Genomic DNA, 17404 nt, shown 5'->3' with positions numbered 1-17404 from the left:
TTTCGTCACAAAAAGTCTTCTGGCTAGAAAGACTATCAATCATAAAAGCTCATGTGTTTCTTTATTAAAGGACATGCTTCTGAAGGTGTGACCTAGCCGAAAATGGAACCTACGGGTTCGCGCGACCTCAAGCAAAAAAACCACTTCGGATTAGTGTTCTGCAAGACTGCCAAGCCATGACTGGAGCTATCAGCCACTAGCCGAGGCATGGGAACTTTGAATTGAACTTCTTTGATCAATCTCTAGATCGGACATTCAATCTCCGCTAAAATACGTACTAAAACCTTGACTAGTGCAGGCTATTCCGAATTTGTACTCCATCGCGCGATCAGACAAGGAAAATGAAATCTCCAAAAAAAAATTGAAAGGTGGCGGGAATCCCTTGGTATCTGATATCCATCAAGGGCCGGCCAAAGTGGATGTGGCGCAGAGTTTGGTGGGGTTTTTGAGACATGAGAAGTCAGGTTTTATTTCCTTTTAATCAAAAAAATAATAACAAGATAAATCATGAAATAGAAAATGTATAAATATAAAATAAAAAATGACAAAAAAAAGGTACTTCCAAGATCAAAATGGAATAGCCTAGCTTGCTACCAATTGATCTTTTGAGAATAAATAAGAAACCCTGCTCATCCCTCTCAAACTTCTATCCTTTTTCCAAAACCTATCCAGTCTTTATTCGCTCAACCCATTTTCAACAGCTTCATCCCGTGAACTCGACAAGAAATTTTGTATACATCCAGCTTACAACCATTCGTACCACCCTCGCCCCGGAACAGCACACGAGTGGAGTTATCTCGTTCGCTTCTTCCTGCATTTGACCCACCGGCTGCCAAAAATTAATTTGGGTCTGGCTCTGCAGTCCTCCCTCACATTGCTCATCAGTCCGTTGGAATAGCTCCCCAACTGTATCAATCTGTGAGTCTATATCCAAAATCCTCCAACAATCCATAGACCGATGGTTCTTTTCCAAGTAGCTTGACTTGGGTAACAGATCCCGGGTTGCTTTTCTTCAAATATCGCTATCCGGCGGGTCACAGAAATGATCGCCGCCTGTTACGCACTGACAGGCTGTCAAGGGCTTCTTTAGCTTCATACTGGATGCATTAGATTTGAAATTGGGATCATCAGGCTGACTATATGGCCTAGTGCATATTTCAGGCATAAGAAGTTAAGTCTTCAGTTCCGGCTGGAGACAAAGTTCTGTAAGAATCACCATTCCATCTGGTAATCTTATAAATTGGACATACTTTAATCTAAGCTTGAGCTTCCAATGTTTCAATTGTCGATTTTACTCCAGTATGTTAAGATAGAGTATCATGATTTGTTTTGAGCCTCACTAACTTTACGTGTTAATAGCTCATGATGGCATCATCTCCATCCGCTGTCCGTTTGCCTTATGACCACTACGCTATTATCTATATCGACAATAAGGGCAAGGTCGAGGTTCATGAGTCCTCTTCAATCAAAGAGCAAAATTCGACCCTTTTCACCCCGGAGGTCCGCAAGAATTTCGTTGAGATTCTTGGCGAGAGAGTGAACATCAAGCCTAGCCGCCGGAATCCTCGCCGCCGGAATTCTCGCCGGGGTCGTCGCCGCCAAGATGCATCTGAACGCTCTCCTACGTCTAATGACATGGTTTCTATTGAAGTGAAAGATACTCAAAAGGTCCTGAGCTACTATGAAGCTGCCCTGAGGTTCCTCCAACAATACAACTGCAATGAGATCGCTAAATCATTCATCAAATTAATCGAACCCAACAAGCCAAGACATCACCCTTACAACGGAGGAAAGCCTCCACCAGGATCTGCTCCCGGGGCTAAGGGTGACCCAGAAAAAAACAAGCCAGCGTGGTGGCCCTCGGATGTTATGCACAAGCATCCTGACTACCTTGGAAAAGAGGGTATGTATTCTGTTGCCTGTTTCCATTTTCTTCTCATACTAATTTTGATAGATCGCATCAAGCTACTGCTGCACATCATTTGCAAACTTGTTCCCTATCAAATTACTGCAGATAAGCTTAGGAAGGCCGTCGATGATACTAAGCATAACCTAAAGGACCCATCCCGCGTTAAGTCCATCTACGACGTCCTGCGGCTGAGAAAGACGGAAGAGCAATTCGAGGCTGGTAAAGTTGGTACGTAATCTAATCTTCAAGTCCAGATAGTTAATTACTAACGCTATTTTAGATGGCAGCAAGGTTGTCGTTGTCCCGTATCGAGAGATCATTCCCAAGAGTGAAGGAGGGGAGGACAAAGACTCAATAAAACTTGAATCATCCGTTGAGCAGCCTACTCCATCGGATACCCGCATCAAAGGCGTCACTTCTTCCAGAAACGTCTCTAAGGATGGCCTCAATATCCATAGCGACCCACAATACCAAACATACTACACCGACCCTCTCCAATGCACAGTTTTGTCCTCCCAATCTCTGCTCAGCACCCCCGTAACCGCAAACATGATCAACCCGTATCGTGTCTCGGTTTTTGACCACGGCCAGAACCTCCCTATCTCGAGTTCAGACCATAAGCGCTCCATCAATGGCGACTACGGCCCCTGGGAGACAGCGAACCTTAGCCAGGATGCCGTCGACCTCGACGACTACGGCCTTCCATCACGCATTCAAGTTGCCCCTTCCCAGGCATACCACGTGCTCACGACACCAACGATACGTCTTTACAATATGTCTCATGCCCAGTCCCCAGTGAATCCGATGATATAGAAGGGCACTGCCGTTCCACAATGACTCTCTGGGACGGGCATCACCACGGATTGACACTATCTAACCTTTTCTAATGCCAAAGATGGGCTGGACTCGACTGGCTTGAGTGATGTACGATGAAATAAAGAAAGCATATACTTTAGAAAGAAGAGATTCAAGGGGCTAGACAGGGTTCTCTTTGAGAATTTGATGGGCACATTATCTCCACTACGCGCGGAACCTTTCTCATATCGTCGAGTGTTCATATTGTAATCTTGCGAGCTTTTAATTTTAGCATCTGAACTGGAGTCAAATCTTAACCCCAAAATTATCGCTAATGTCTGATTCATCACTCTTTTCACAGTTTGAGTGTAATGTGAATTTTGTGTTTTCACATTATGACAAGGCTCTTGACCCACATTATACCGAGTAGGATGCGCGGTCAAAACGCATCGGCTGCCATGGATTAGATGATCCGCCTCCCTTGAGCATGATTAGTTAACGGGATTACATTGAAGCAGGCGCGCCGGTCAATATAGTTATAGAGATTGACTCAGAGGTGGAACAGGGGGCGCTGGTGAAGGAGCCCGCCCGAGAAGGAGCCCGCCCAAGAAGGTCGAATTAATCCTTTGATCTTCGTTTTTTTCGTCTCTCTCTTTCTTCCTTTTCTTCTCCTTCGTTTAATCGTACCAGGTGTCCTGATCAACCTATATAGTTACTGTACTTTCAAATCGTCTGATTATAATGTGTAGGATGGAGCCAATCCATCCTAGCGTTATTGAAAAATAAAACAGTGGCTTCTGGGAGTCAACGGCTTATTTCACACGCAATTATTCGGACAAGATCCACCTGCAATTACAAAAGATGTTGTAATAATATACATTTCACGTAATTTTACATACTGTGACTCCTGGAACCTACCAGCTTTAGCGGCCTGATTGTTACCGCTGAAAAATATGATGTCAATGGGGTGGCCCATCATAGTCAATGAAACAAATGCTCCTTGTGCACGAACCCATGTCTTATACTGATTCAAGTCGCTGGATAAGCGAAGTCTATCATTCAGCCACTTCCCAAACGATGGCAACGATGGCTTGTAGGCTGACACACCAACAACCCCCACTGGGTTCTCGTTTTTCGGCGGTCATGCTTTTCCAATTTCCCAAACCGCTTTTCTACACCTTCTTCCTCTGCATGACCAGTCCTGGAACATTGCTTCTACCACAGGCGAGATTACTGGCCCCACAGTTTTGGATACTTCCAGAATAATTGGGTTCTGTTGGAGCATCTCAGCACTTCATTGCCTTTTTCAGGTGCTCAAATGGGCAAGACTAGAATTCCTAACAGATTTCCCTGCCATTCGATAGATCTTAGTCCATTCTTTTCTCAACATAATTGCAGAAAATCACTCCGTTCACCACTTCATCTAGAAATTGCGCCACAATAATGTGCTTCATTTGATTTGAACACTTGTCGAATTAGGTCAGTAGGCGTGAGGCTATATTGCGCCTGATTTAGTAATTTTCCCTGTTCCTGTCCAGAGGCACCTACATAGACCTATTTATCTTATCCTGACTTGTAATACAAAAACGGATTCATTCCATTCCCATTGAATGAGCGCTGCAGCTCTTGGGGCCAGTCCAAGAATCCCAGTATTGAGTATGCCGTAGGTGCAGCGCACATATCCAGGCAGGTCATACCAGAGTGGAGGTCTATGAGAGGGAGAGGAAATGCCGACAACTTCCTGGCGACTGATGTTACCGACTTCGGTCTCGGCAACGAGGAACTTCTGGACGGAAGAAAAAGGGGCAAATCGACAATTGACCTGCTTGGGGGTGGTAATTCACCAGACAAGCGGGTCTGGGAACCAGGAAACCGGGAGGGTGGGTCAACGAAGTCCTTCTCTCTTGTAGCATGTGTATATTAGTTGTATTGTTGTGGGGTTCTGTGGGTCACGACCCAATACTATAGATACAGTTCTAACCCTAATGCATGAGTAGTGCGTATCAGGGTGACAGGACAATACCATAAATACAGGTGCTCCAACATGATCTTAGGAAAACTTTCGCATCAAACTTCTCCCTATGATCCCTGCCTGAAGTAGCCAAAAATACAAAAGTTGATTTCAGATCAGTTATTCTGATATTTTCCAACTTTTTGAATGTTGAAAGGAAGTAGCAACCGACTCAGTGAATGTACTGAGAAAAATATCCTTCGTGCTATATGTACCATCTCGCAGATGATCGCAAAAATGTGGTTTTCTGCTGCTTCATTCTCATCGCTCACGCTCTTCTTTACCGAGTTCAAACTCCGATGGAACGCCTATCACGAACAAGTATGTATCATATGCCGAGACCACTGTCTTACGACCTAGAATTTTAGGATTAGGCCTATAGATAAGAGTGATACAATACTAACGACGCCACATCTCATCTGAGCCTGTTCAAAAGTGATTTTAACTAGTCAGACCACCCGGTTGATGATCCCTGCAAGACCATTCCGTTTTTGGCAAATCTCTTTGGGAACAAAAAGATTTGCCTAAAACAGAATAGAAAAACGAGGGCCGAATTCAAATTTTTTCATTGGCTTTCTTGAATTTGAGACAGCCATTTATTATGATTACGGCGTCTTTCTATTACTTCAATACGTTGACACCCAATTCAATCGTCTCTACCCGAAAGACATGTCATTAACCTATGCTGAGTCACCTGGGTCATTGTGTATAAATGGTAGCACACTCTGGTTCAAGTGTCACCACCGCTCTTCCCCCCCCCCCTACAGTTCTAAAAACCTGCCATCACAAAAGAAAACAAGTATCAAAAAACCGATAGGGTTGAACAGCAACTTCCTGTTCACGAAGTTCAACACATCCGGGTTGACGGCTTCTTTCATCCTCGAAACCTCATTTTCATGACTCTGGCCACTTCGCTTTTATCCAGGCTGCAGAGACCAACATCTATAATGAGTCAATCTCCGCTACGGCTGAGCAATGTGTCAATCGATGAGCTTCTCCAGGAGTTACAGGAACGGAGATTGACAAGCGTTCAACTAGTTGAGGTAAGTCAAACAAAAGATTGGGCATCACTTGTCTGATATTCTCAGATATACATTGCTCGCATCGAAGAAGTCAATTCAAAGGTGCATGCCGTTAGTGAGATCAATCCAGATGCTTTGGATATCGCAAGAGAGCGTGATGATGAACGTCAGAATGATCAAACCCGGGGCGTGCTCCACGGTATCCCAATTCTCTTGAAAGATGTATTTTCTACTACAGATTCCATGTCGACAACAGGTAGGATCTTCTTACCCCTTGGTTCCTTTTCTGTTTAATTATCCATCAGCCATAGTTGCACACGAATGATTCATATTTTCACCAATAAGCTAATGCTATCGATAATTGTCAGCCGGATTCAGCGGTTTGGTAGGTGCAAAACCTACACTTGAAGCGACCGTGGTTCGCAAACTGCGCGAGGAAGGGGCCATTATTCTTGGTAAGACAACCATGTCTGAGTGGCTGAATTTCAGATCTCCGGGTGTTGCGCCAAATGGCTGGTCTCCGGTAGGCGACCAGTGTGCCGGTATTTTCTGCGCGAATCAGGATGCCGGTGGTTCTTCGACGGGGAGCGCTGTTGCGACAGCTCTGGGATTGGCGGCCGCTGCACTGGGTACAGAGGTTAGATGCTGAGAACATGATTATTTGCACTGATCTGACAATCATCAGACTTCCGGAAGCATTGCAACGCCAGCTCGTAGCTGCGGTCTTATCGGGATGAAACCAACTGCGGGTTTAACTTCCCGAGATGGAGTTTTTATTGCCAATGAATATCAAGATAGCGTGGGAGTTTTATCTCAAACTGTCAAAGATGCAGCCCTCATACTCACCGCTATAGCCGGTTAGTCACTCGATCTCCTCTATGTTTCTGTCTAGGTATGATCTGATGCTGTACAGAACCAAACGACGAGGATACCTTGGAGAAGGTTGACCCGCGAGACTTGCATAGCGTCCCTCGACCCCTCGGTCGCACTAACTTTGTAGAGCACTGTAGAACCTCTGGTCTTCAAAACTTAAGAGTAGCAGTAGGAGTGATTCCATCCTGCTTATGTGGCTTATGAGGTTGACCAGGACAGGTCGCACGACACATCATGAAGCGGGATCAATTTGCCACCGAGAAATTTAATGAAGCACTTAGTAAAATGAGGCACCTCGGTGCAACGATCGTTGATGATGTTGAATTTTTTTCTTGGACGCTGAACATGTCTAAACGCTTCGGTTATAAATGGAAATTTGCGTCGCGATTACTTCTAAAACAAAGTGAGGCACAACCAGTGATGATTTCACATTTCTGTTCTCAGCTGACTCTCCATCTACTCTAGACATTGAATCATTCTTGAGCTCATTTACTGAAAACCCGCAAGGCCTTCTTACTCTTGACGATATCAGGAACTACACAAGAAAATTCTCCAAGGAAAATGCAGAAAACTATCAATTAACGGAGTTCGACACGGCAGCCCAGCAAGCCCAACAGTACGATATGAATTCAGATGAGTATCAAGAATCACTCTCTCTTCGGCTGAAGATGGGCAAAGAGCTGGGAAGTCTTCTTGACAACTACGATTGCGATATACTGGTTGCACCAGCATGGACAGAGACAGCAGCAAGTGTGGGCGGCTGTCCACAGGTATCCGTACCTCTACAAGCTTATCCCAAAGACTGGCCTCTGGAAAAGATGCACAATGGATTCATCTCAACTGGACCCGAGATCCCGTAAGTGGCTGCAATTCCCGGCTTGAGATTGCTGTAAAGTAACAGCAATGGCTAAGTTTCTCGTTTCCAGAACTGGCATTCTATTCGTGGGCCGTAGGTGGGATGATGCTAGAGTTATCGGTGCTTCTTATGCATTTGAACAGGCTACAAATTACCGGGAAACCTTTAACCCGATCATATACCCTTCAGTTGAACTTCGAGATTGGCCAGCCAAGATATAGGTGCGAATCCGCCCATGCTCCCTGGCGGATTTTCCAAATGACCTGGGTTCTTCTGTGACTCGGCCATTATTCGGGTTTTTTTTATTTCATATTTTATATATCATTTCCGCTATGGCAGGGTTGGAATTTCAGGCTGAAAACACATTTGATGAGAATGAGCAAGTACTACTTGAGTGAGCAATTTTAACTAGATGTTCAAGTCAATGCAGCAGCAGACTTCGTGGTATTTTGTTAGTCCTCCAGCACCGACGTCTGAATGTTCTTTCCCCAAACTTCTCGGGTCAAGAGAGGCTAGCATAGCCGATCGAGACTAAGATAATGCATCTACATAGGATGGGGCATTCCTGAAATGCAATATTACCAGCAAGGCAACATTATGGAAATTCCCAATTGGTGCCACTCCATAAAATTGACACTTGAGTTTGTAAGATTTAAGCAACAGTATGACAGTGGCCATTAGAGCATCGAGTTATCCTCCATGGTCATCAATCTGAAACAACTACAGTCGCTTTCGTAGGACAACCCCGCATTTAAGCGCTTCGATCGTCCTTGCATTTGCCTGGGTATACAATGCATGAGAACTTGAAAACTTGGTATGATGAACGTATGGACGAAATTAGTCTTCGTCTCCAGAGACTTTTCTACGATTCATAGATGGTCAGGCTTTTGGTTTGCCTGCTTGACTTGGGAACCCCGCGACCAGCCTTCCACAATTTTACGATATTTGTTGGGTCTTTTGTTCCCCATTGTATTGGTGCTGCTATAAATAATTGCTGCTGGATGGCATGTGTACGTAATTTTAAGTCAGCCAAGACGGGTCAGTTAATCTTACTAGTTTGCAGTGATTATATTCGGCAACCATTGGTCGCCAGAACATTGAGGCACAGAACCTGCAAAAGTCGAACTCACAAAGGAAATCTAGTCACATTTTCTCTCAAATTGAAGAGCAATCGATAAAAAATTGGTTACTTGATATGGATTCAAGAGGTGCAGCTCTTACTTTGCCTATGTTGCGATATATGGCCAATTTTTTACTGAGTGCAAAGAAAAACACACTATCTACCACTGGTATCAATTGGCCTTCTCAATTCATCAAACGACACCCGAATCTCTCTACTCGAACCTCTCGTAAATACGACTATCAAAGAGCTCTTTCAGAGGGCCCTCAAATCATTAAATCATGGTTTGATTTGGCTCAAAAGACAATTGAAAAGTGGGGTATTCGTTTGATGGGCGGAGAATGGCCTGTATGTGTTAAATTGAAGATTTTACGATCTACGTTCGAAAAAGTCATCTTTTGACTAAGAACTGATACAGTGATTTGTTATTCATTGTGATCGCATACTACTACTGCTACTCCTGTAGACTGACAGGAATCGATTTTTCTTCTCGACAGAGTCGACAGCACCTTAAATTCAATCTATGTTCGTATAGCCAACTAGGTCACTTTGAGAAGACCAGCTGTGCTAGAGTGTGTTTAGAGCTAGAAGGTATTGAGTTTCTCATGACAGCTCGTCAACTTCACTTCATGGATAGTTACCCATCAATTACATGGACAGATATCCTGGAGCCTAAGAGACACTCCTACGTGTGAAACATATTGCATAATTTCACCTATTACTGAGGGGCTATGAGCTTAATTAGTTGTTCGCATATAGATCAGTCAACACGAATTAACGGATTCAGAAAATGAGCCAGCTATGGCTTCAGCTTTTGATGATCGACAATCCATTACCATGAGATGCACCACCCCAGCCGAGACGTTCTCAGTTTTCATTCACTTTAAAAGCTGACAATTTGCTACACCGCAGAACCATACAGTATGCTCCCGTTGAAATGAGTCTTCTAGCAATTTTCAATCACGTAGCAACTTCTGCCTGGGCATCAAGATTCTACAGCTACGCCATAATTCCACCTTCAATGCTAATGTGACTTCAAAGCCAGATCAGTTTTTTTAGGTCGCACCGACTGTATTCTTTTATCAAATTCTAGAGTCTCGGATGAGACTATAAATCCAAGCGTGCGCCCCTTCTCACTGTGGTAGCGGCATCCTTTTAAGTGAATCCTGAAAATCGATCTATGCAGTAATATCAGCATGAAGATGAACATGTCATTGGTTCTTTTCACATTCATCTCCATCGCCTTTGGAGGGACCCTCCAAATAATCGACTATGAAGACCAGTGCTTGGTGTATTCCACGGACAACTTCGATTGCACTGGATACTCCCAGCCATTTGCACCTCTTGAAGGCAATTCCTGCTCTAGTAAGCAATCCGCCCTCAATCAAGCTCATTTCTAACAGCTTCGAGATTTGACGACAGGGCATCAGGACACAGGATCCGAGCCGAATGCGGTGAAAGTCAATCTGTGTAATTCGCACCACCACATCGCGTGGGTTGAAGTGTCTCGAAGCGGTCCGCTTCACTTTCACAACGATCAAGGGGATGAAGCGAGCTGCAGCATTGATACACCTCTAGAAAAGGGCAAATCATGTACCATTGGTAGTATTGCGAAGACCTCGACTTCAAACATGAGATCAACTACACCAACTTCTTCTGACGCTACATCTCATCGCGTATCAGTCAAGACACCGGGTGTGGCCACGCCTATCTCTGCGGCCTCGTCGAAAGTTCCGGAAATTACAACGGATTGTTAGATCTTATGGCAACCGACACTCGAAGCTTGGCTACACTCAGATCGTACTTCTGAGATCTTGATTTTGAGTACACGTTTTGTTTGAGGACGGAATTGATTAATGGGCTTTTACCTCCCTTCTCTCAGCTGGCAATTTGACCCTCCTTTTCGCGAATAACATTTTGTACTGTCATCTCTTTTCTTATCTCACGAGAACTAAGACCAATGATCGTATCATCATTTCATTGGGACCTTGCCATGATATTCATCTTGAAATGTTTCCACCGTATCTGTCGAATATAAGTTCAGCCATGCCGCGTACATTTCTCAATCTATCGCGTGAAGAGAAGATACGTGTGCGTGTGTCAAGGTTCATGGAAGGCCTATTTACTTGCTACTGCTATGAATCTTGATGAGGATCATTTCAACCCTCGTCTCCGAGTAATATCATCTCGTATTCTTTTTCTCTCGCAATGTCTGGACAGCACGTTAAATTAGTCCAGCATTTTTGAGTACTTTTCCCAGATATATTTCACCCTGTGCGACCTCGGTGTTCATATCTTCGACAGCTGAAACCACCCATCTGAAGTTACCAGCAGCTTTAAGGAGAAGCTTAAAGTGCAGCCCTTCGACCAATGTAGATGTTCCAGCATGAAGTGTGCGTGTAATAGTGCTTTTTAGGTCTTTCACGTGGCCGGGTTGGTCTTCCAGTATGATTTGGGCTCTAAAGCGATGAGAGATAGAGAGACCATCTCCACCAGAGACGCAAACTCGAAAGAGGCTACCTGCAGCAGTGGATATCTTGGTAAGTTTGTCGGAGTACTGCATCAAGTCCGCAGCTTCCTGTTCATCACACTCATCGAGAGCATCAATAAAGCAGGAGAATGACCGCTGGCCAAGAGCAAAGACTGCTTGGCAAAAGAGGTGCTTCAGAACATGCAAAGAAGGGCAGCCATCGTAGCTCAGTGACAACATGGTGGAATCATCCATAATAAGCTGGATGTCAGGGCATCCTTCAAGAAGTTTAAGCAGCAACGACCGATACATCCCCATGATTGACCTTTCCAAGTATCCACCTTCCTTGTTGAAGAAAAAGGAAGCTGTAACTGCATGCTGACTCTCGGTTCCGCGCTTCATATTCCGGTATGCAAATTTCATGATCGTCGACCTGCCCGCACCTGGCTTACCGCTGATCCACAAAACGCGAGAATTTTGCATTGATGGCGTGGGGTGAAGCCATGCTTGATAGTCGGGGTGGCTAAGAAGCCACTCACACGTCCCCAAAAGCGCTGCTTCGATGGTGAATTTACGGGCGTCGATGTTCTCGAACATGAGGGAATCAAGTAAAAATTGCCGATATCCATGAGACAAAAATCGATCGTTCTTGAGTGTGAGCAGCGGCGAGGGGATGTCAGTATTAAAAATAGGGAAATTCAGCGTACGAGAAAGAGCCGTTCGATCGTAGGAGTCGCCAAGCTCGAGTCTCGCTGAAGTTTCTGAATTGTTTGTCTAGACATCAATGGGTCAGTCATTGACTCAAGACAATTTGGTAGAGAGGGAGGTTATTAACATGATTGTGGTGACAGATTGAAAGAAACCTGGGATATGAGGCTCTGAGAGCTGTGAAATAATGAAAGATAGGAGGTACAACGACGGAGATAGCACTGCTTAAATATCTACATGGTCATGCCCTCCATTGTTAATGCCTCATCATTAGTGCAAGGGACTGCTATCTCCTGGGACCCCGATCGGAATCCTTATATTTGAGGGTCTCATGGATACATTGAGGTTGGTAGTGTCTCGGAATCAGCAATCGACATTAAGGACAACTACAGTTGGCGCTAGATACAAGACGCAGCGCGAGGAATCAATAGAGAGAGGGGCTTTCTCGCGTCTAGGGGAACCCATATTTTGAACAAAAACGGTGGCACCCCGTGTTCTAGACACGGTCGAACAGTGATATGAGGTGCAAGACTGTTCAGAGGCCCACACCATATGCAGCATGCGGGTCCCGCGTACGTCATATCTCCATCCGCCCTTTATGCTTCATGCATAACCCTGACGTGGGGCTAGTTAGATGGCCCCTAGAAGCCGAGGCCAGAAGCCTGCACATGAAACCAAAGTGCCTGTCCCAAGGATACCTCACCTAGATCCCCGAAAGCGAAAGTCTGGCCCTGGGATCTTGAGTGAGCTTTCTAGGAGCGCTGCAGCTCCCAGGACCGTTCAAAATGATCCTAAGACCGACCGTGCCGTAAATGGGGTAGGTCTTCAGGGGTCTGGGACTAGTTTTTGTATTCGCCAACACACACGCCACATGGCCGCAAAAATCACAATCATAAACGTCCGCCCTTATCTCTAAGTCTATGCCTTGTATGAGACATCATTTGTAGCGCGAGCGATGGGCTATGCAGAGACTGGGCGCCTGGTTCAAGGCTATATCACTCATATATCCGCAGTGAACAACAGTGAGGAGTATATCACAGCGAACAGCATTTCGGTCGATCTTTGAGGTTTACAGCACGTGGTTAGGGGCTTTTGCGAGCGCCGGTGTTGGATTGCAACGAGGAAGGGGGTAGCATGTTGTATGGGCGGGTCGAGCACAGTGGGCCATGGAGGTGACACAGTCGTATAATCGATAACCGTTTACAAAGGTGGCCTCCGTGGACCAACGAGGTTGCGGTGCGATATCGTGCTCTTATTTGTTTCTGGAATCGCGCGTAGAGGTTCGGGGACGCCCACACATCCTAGGCTGAGGTGTTCGTGTCGCATCGGCTACGCGACCAGACTGTGATTCGGACGATGCATCCCGTCTCAGGGCGGATTTACCGATACAGTACCCGACGGATATATATACATACTGTATATATAGCCGTTTCCCACTGACATGTGTTATGAGTGCAATATTTGTGGGGAGAAGCTGGTGTCGAAGTCAGGGCTACTAAACCATGCGCAAATAAAGCATGAAACGGTCTCTTGCTTGCCGTTACAAGCTCTCGGTCTTCCCTTGCCATGAATAGGTGTCATTTACGTTTTCAATTTTAACCAGTTCTTTCCAAGATTGCTGCCATCTGCTTGGACTCCACAAAATCGCCCTCATGTGTCGCTGCGAGGACCAAGTGGTCCCATGCTGACAAGCTTTTGAAATTGTAATGTATGTGGGCAGGAAGCCGGAATCAAAACTCCGAGGTGTAATATCCTGGTATGAAGGGAAATTCGAAATGAGATTTGCCCCCTAAAATGCCCTTACCCCCGCCAGCCCCGTTGCTCGAACAACATCGTCCGATCAGCTTTCATTCATCCCATGATCGAATATTTTACATACTCCTTACGGAATCTGATTAAGTCGGTAATGGTTGAATTATGGTATCCGAAAACTAATGTTCTCTTTGTGATATCTCTTCTCTCTTCAATCTTCTGTATACTTGGAGAACATGAAAAAATAGAACAAAGAATGCAGCGTAGGCAATACATTGGGGGCAGTATTTTCTGTATTTATCCTCCTCAAGGACTTTAGAGCAGAAGATCTCATATATCGCAAGGCATTGGGAAAGGTTTTGCATAACACTAAGATGAATTTCATGTTAGTAGTGCTGTCAATAGAGCTAAACAAAGGTACATACTATAAGGCTTTGTCCACGAATGGACTGCCACCAAGTCTGGCGGAGCTAGGCTGATTATTCATCTCTGATAGGATTTCAGCTGGTTCTGCAGGGGAGTCGACAATCGATGATGGGGATTTTGAGTCCACGTCGGATGTTCGAGGATTTCACGGTAGATTTAAAGAGAAATATGTCGAGTAGGAAGGAGATCTGAAGGACTCTTGTGTGGGATAATAATGGAATAGGAATTAGGGCTAATGTAAAACAGCTAAGATAAAATGCTGAGAACTACCGGTCCGTAAGATAGAATAAATTGGGAGGGGTAATGAGATAGTAAGAGCTCGTTAGTAATGAGCTCGTTAGTAATGGAGCTAAATATATGGGCCGTAGCGCTGTAGTTCCTAACTAAGCAAATTTAGGCCAAGCTCCTCCCAAGAACGCCGCGCCACGTAATCAAGCGGGGCCCTAGAGCTTAGGCGTAAAATGGGTCCACCACAACTTGCGAACATATAGCCCCAAACCCACTACTGGATGATCTGATTCATGATAAATAACGATATTTGACTTGTAGATTGTATTGTATAAGAACTCATCCGTCGTATCTGGAGAGACCTAGGCAAATTATACCTCTACGAAACAACTACGAGTCGGGTCCATCTAAAGAAGATATATTAAAGACGGTAAATCATCGGCTACTCCGGACCAGAACCTTCGGGGTGGGTCCCACTCCTGCCGACCTTCGTTCGGATTCTCAACGGCTTGCTCGTTTATTCCGATGAACTGACCGGAACTACGGAGTGTATGCCTCGTATGTACTAGCTGGTCTGTTCGGTAACGAAATAGAGCGTAAAAATCACCAAGTGCCGGAGCTAAAATATCGCCTATTTGAAATTAAAACCTGGTTGGCCCCGCTCCTTTGAGCAGCTGTACGTAATCAAGCGGGACCCTAGAGCTTAGTCGGTTAGCTAGTCCAAATATGGTATAGACGTAAAGCTACAGAGATACGGCCGATGGTATTACTAGGTCCATTACTAGCGCTGTAGATCACCAGTTAATGTGTGCACAATATGTATCATAGCAAATTCCACAAGTGATTTCATGATTATCCTATCATCTACTGATTATTGACAAATGCCGCACTGGAATTTGAGACCCACTCCAGAAACTTCATTTTCAGCCCCGATGGCAGATCGAGGATTATCGTCCACCTTTCCTTTCTCCTCTTTCCCTTCTCTACGAAGTATAATTTTCTCCCAAACACGATTATATGTCTTATAATGCTTCTCCCTTTCCTACTGCGCAAGATGTAATTCTTCTTCCTCTCCAGCTCAAAAGCACCTATCGACAATTATGCGGCTTAAATTTTCTATGTCTATGATAACGCGCGAAAGAGAAATGGAGTGGAAGCTCAAGTGGGAAATCGGCTACTGATACGGAGACGCAGCCAAAGGATCTAGAGCTTGCGCGCTAGCATCCTCAAGTACTCCGAGTAGCTAGTCCCGCTCTCAAGAATTTCTCCTTCGAGGCCTTGTTCAGAAATGCCCCCTGTAACGCTAAACAGAATTCTGTGGTTCTGACTAAATATTGACTAGTATGACTAGGGGGACGGAATAGGTATCATCCACTGTTATCCGGTGTATTTCGCCGGGGGCAGAGACCTTGGGATAATACTCGATACGTACTGGGGAGATGGATATATCGGAAAATTTTAGAGGCAATAGATTTCAAACCTCACATCCTAGCACCATAAACTAGTGGGATTTTCTTCCATAATTTTATATACTCTCTTCAAAAAATATCAATCGGCAGTGAATCAACTTAAACCACAGGTTATTGAAGATGAAAGGAACCTCAAAAAAGACACAGATTTACGTAGCAAACGAGGAGAGAATAAACCGAAGCTAGCTTAGCGCACTTCGTGAAAACCATTCCAAGTTTTTATTAATTAATTATCAATTCCGAACTTTAAAAGCCACAATGGCATACTTGTCGCTCTAGAATTGTGTATCTTTCGGCCACACCCGGGTATTGAAACTTTAGCATTGATCATCTCAGATATAAATATCACCTCAGGACACCGCACATTTTGGATACTACAACCCAAGAAAGTATTTCCACGGTCTCCCAAGGTCCTTTCTATTGGTCGACTACTTTTGCTGCGTGGTTCTTCAAAATGAAGCTCTCCCGAGCCTTTTTCGCCTTTTTTCTCTTCGGGGTAGCGGTGGCTGGTCCTACCTCTAACACTGTCACCACTTACAAAAACAATGATATTTCCGCTCTGGATCTCGCTCAGCCCCAGCTAGAACGGCGGGCATCATGTGTGGGTATAGGAAAGGGGATCTACGCTACCACAACCATGCAAGCAGCGTAAGTACTACCTATGGACCCGACCTAGAATGTCTATATTTGGCGAGCTAATATATAATGCACATTAGAATTATGTGGGTCGGAATATTTAATTACCCGGTTAAAAAATTCTGCGCGTGGACAGAATCCGAAACCTGCGAAAGTTGGGCGAGCGAAATTGAAAGCGCGTTGGGTTGGCTGCTGTTACTTACAGAAGTGCCCGCAAAGATTGGAGAGATTTCCGCTTATGCCAATGCCTATGACGCACATTGGAGCAAGCGCCGTCGATCGCTTACCGTCGAGGATGAGCAGATCCTGGGCCTTGAGTATGTACTTCGAACCAGTGGCTACGAATTTGATTATGTTGTGAATACCACTCTCCCAATTGGAGAAGCCAAGGCACAGAATGGTGACCCAGCCTTAACCGCTCGATACTTCATGAAGAATGTGCGGAAAGGTGACAAGACTGGTCGGGATTACACGATGCTGAAATTTGAGGATGGCACTGGGCAGCTACACATTCCATTTGCTACAAGTGGTAACTCCACTGGTTCCCATCAGAAGCGTTCAACCGGGAAAGGCGTCAAGATTGCTTTCGATGTTGGCTCCGCTAGGGTTACCTTGAAGAAGCATGCATTGGGTGCCGCCGAAGCCATTTCGGAATCGTGGCTGAAATATGCGAAGGAAGGTTACACGAACATGTATGGATTTGTCGAGAAGGTCGCCACTTCTGTTCTGTACTTTCGCACCATTGTTGAGATGGAGGGCTTTGGTTACAACTATGAAAACGTGAATAGTTGCGGTGCTTTATCCGAGTACCTTGGAACTTACTTAGGGTCTGACTGATCATGTTGGGGGCCTTATATATAGCATATGACTAAAACGAGGAAGGGTTGGACCAAAAAGGCAGTATGTTAAGTAATATGCCAGTTAGGAATGGAAGAATATTAATTCATGTGCCACTTCGAAGACTGTTCAGTACATCTATAACTACTTCCAAAGCGCATATCGACCGCGTCAAAAACGTCAAAAAACTCGATGAGCTTCAAACTCTACATGATCGCTTCCCCATCTCGAAAAAGACCCCTTACAGTTCTAGGAAAGACTCATTAACTCAATACATACTGTACTGTTCGAG

General features: G+C 45.0%; 5 protein-coding genes across 5 annotated transcripts; 3 read left to right on the top strand and 2 right to left on the bottom strand.

Moving 5' to 3' along the window:
• Positions 1 to 1365: 1365 nt before the first annotated feature.
• N7520_001651 (DUF2841 domain-containing protein) lies at positions 1366 to 2722 on the top strand (the record flags this gene model as incomplete). The annotated part of the gene is made up of 3 exons (XM_057135586.1): positions 1366 to 1903; positions 1955 to 2137; positions 2190 to 2722. 3 exons carry the CDS (start codon positions 1366 to 1368, stop codon positions 2720 to 2722), a joined length of 1254 nt encoding a protein of 417 aa, XP_057001522.1.
• Positions 2723 to 5662: 2940 nt separating this feature from the next.
• On the top strand, positions 5663 to 7687 carry N7520_001650 (uncharacterized protein; the record flags this gene model as incomplete). The annotated part of the gene is made up of 8 exons (XM_057135585.1): positions 5663 to 5758; positions 5804 to 5993; positions 6106 to 6374; positions 6423 to 6594; positions 6651 to 6778; positions 6830 to 7013; positions 7076 to 7466; positions 7537 to 7687. 8 exons carry the CDS (start codon positions 5663 to 5665, stop codon positions 7685 to 7687), a joined length of 1581 nt encoding a protein of 526 aa, XP_057001521.1.
• Positions 7688 to 9797: 2110 nt separating this feature from the next.
• Positions 9798 to 10219, bottom strand: N7520_001649 (uncharacterized protein; the record flags this gene model as incomplete). Its single annotated transcript, XM_057135584.1, has 2 exons — positions 9798 to 10160; positions 10184 to 10219. The coding sequence occupies 2 exons, from the start codon at positions 10217 to 10219 to the stop codon at positions 9798 to 9800; spliced, it is 399 nt and encodes a 132-aa protein (XP_057001520.1).
• A 591-nt stretch (positions 10220 to 10810) lies between these two features.
• Positions 10811 to 11653, bottom strand: N7520_001648 (Pfs NACHT and ankyrin domain protein; the record flags this gene model as incomplete). The annotated part of the gene is made up of 1 exon (XM_057135583.1): positions 10811 to 11653. One exon carries the CDS (start codon positions 11651 to 11653, stop codon positions 10811 to 10813), a length of 843 nt encoding a protein of 280 aa, XP_057001519.1.
• A 4691-nt stretch (positions 11654 to 16344) lies between these two features.
• N7520_001647 (uncharacterized protein) lies at positions 16345 to 17112 on the top strand (the record flags this gene model as incomplete). Its single annotated transcript, XM_057135582.1, has 1 exon — positions 16345 to 17112. The coding sequence occupies one exon, from the start codon at positions 16345 to 16347 to the stop codon at positions 17110 to 17112; it is 768 nt and encodes a 255-aa protein (XP_057001518.1).
• Between the last annotated feature and the right edge of the window lie 292 nt (positions 17113 to 17404).

The sequence above is a fragment of the Penicillium odoratum genome (genome assembly GCF_028828045.1).
Source record: "Penicillium odoratum strain IBT 22623 chromosome Unknown utg000001l_segment0_segment0, whole genome shotgun sequence".
Taxonomy (NCBI): domain Eukaryota; kingdom Fungi; phylum Ascomycota; class Eurotiomycetes; order Eurotiales; family Aspergillaceae; genus Penicillium; species Penicillium odoratum.
Note: the sequence above shows the minus strand (reverse complement) of the source record. Positions and strands in the feature narration are given on the sequence as shown.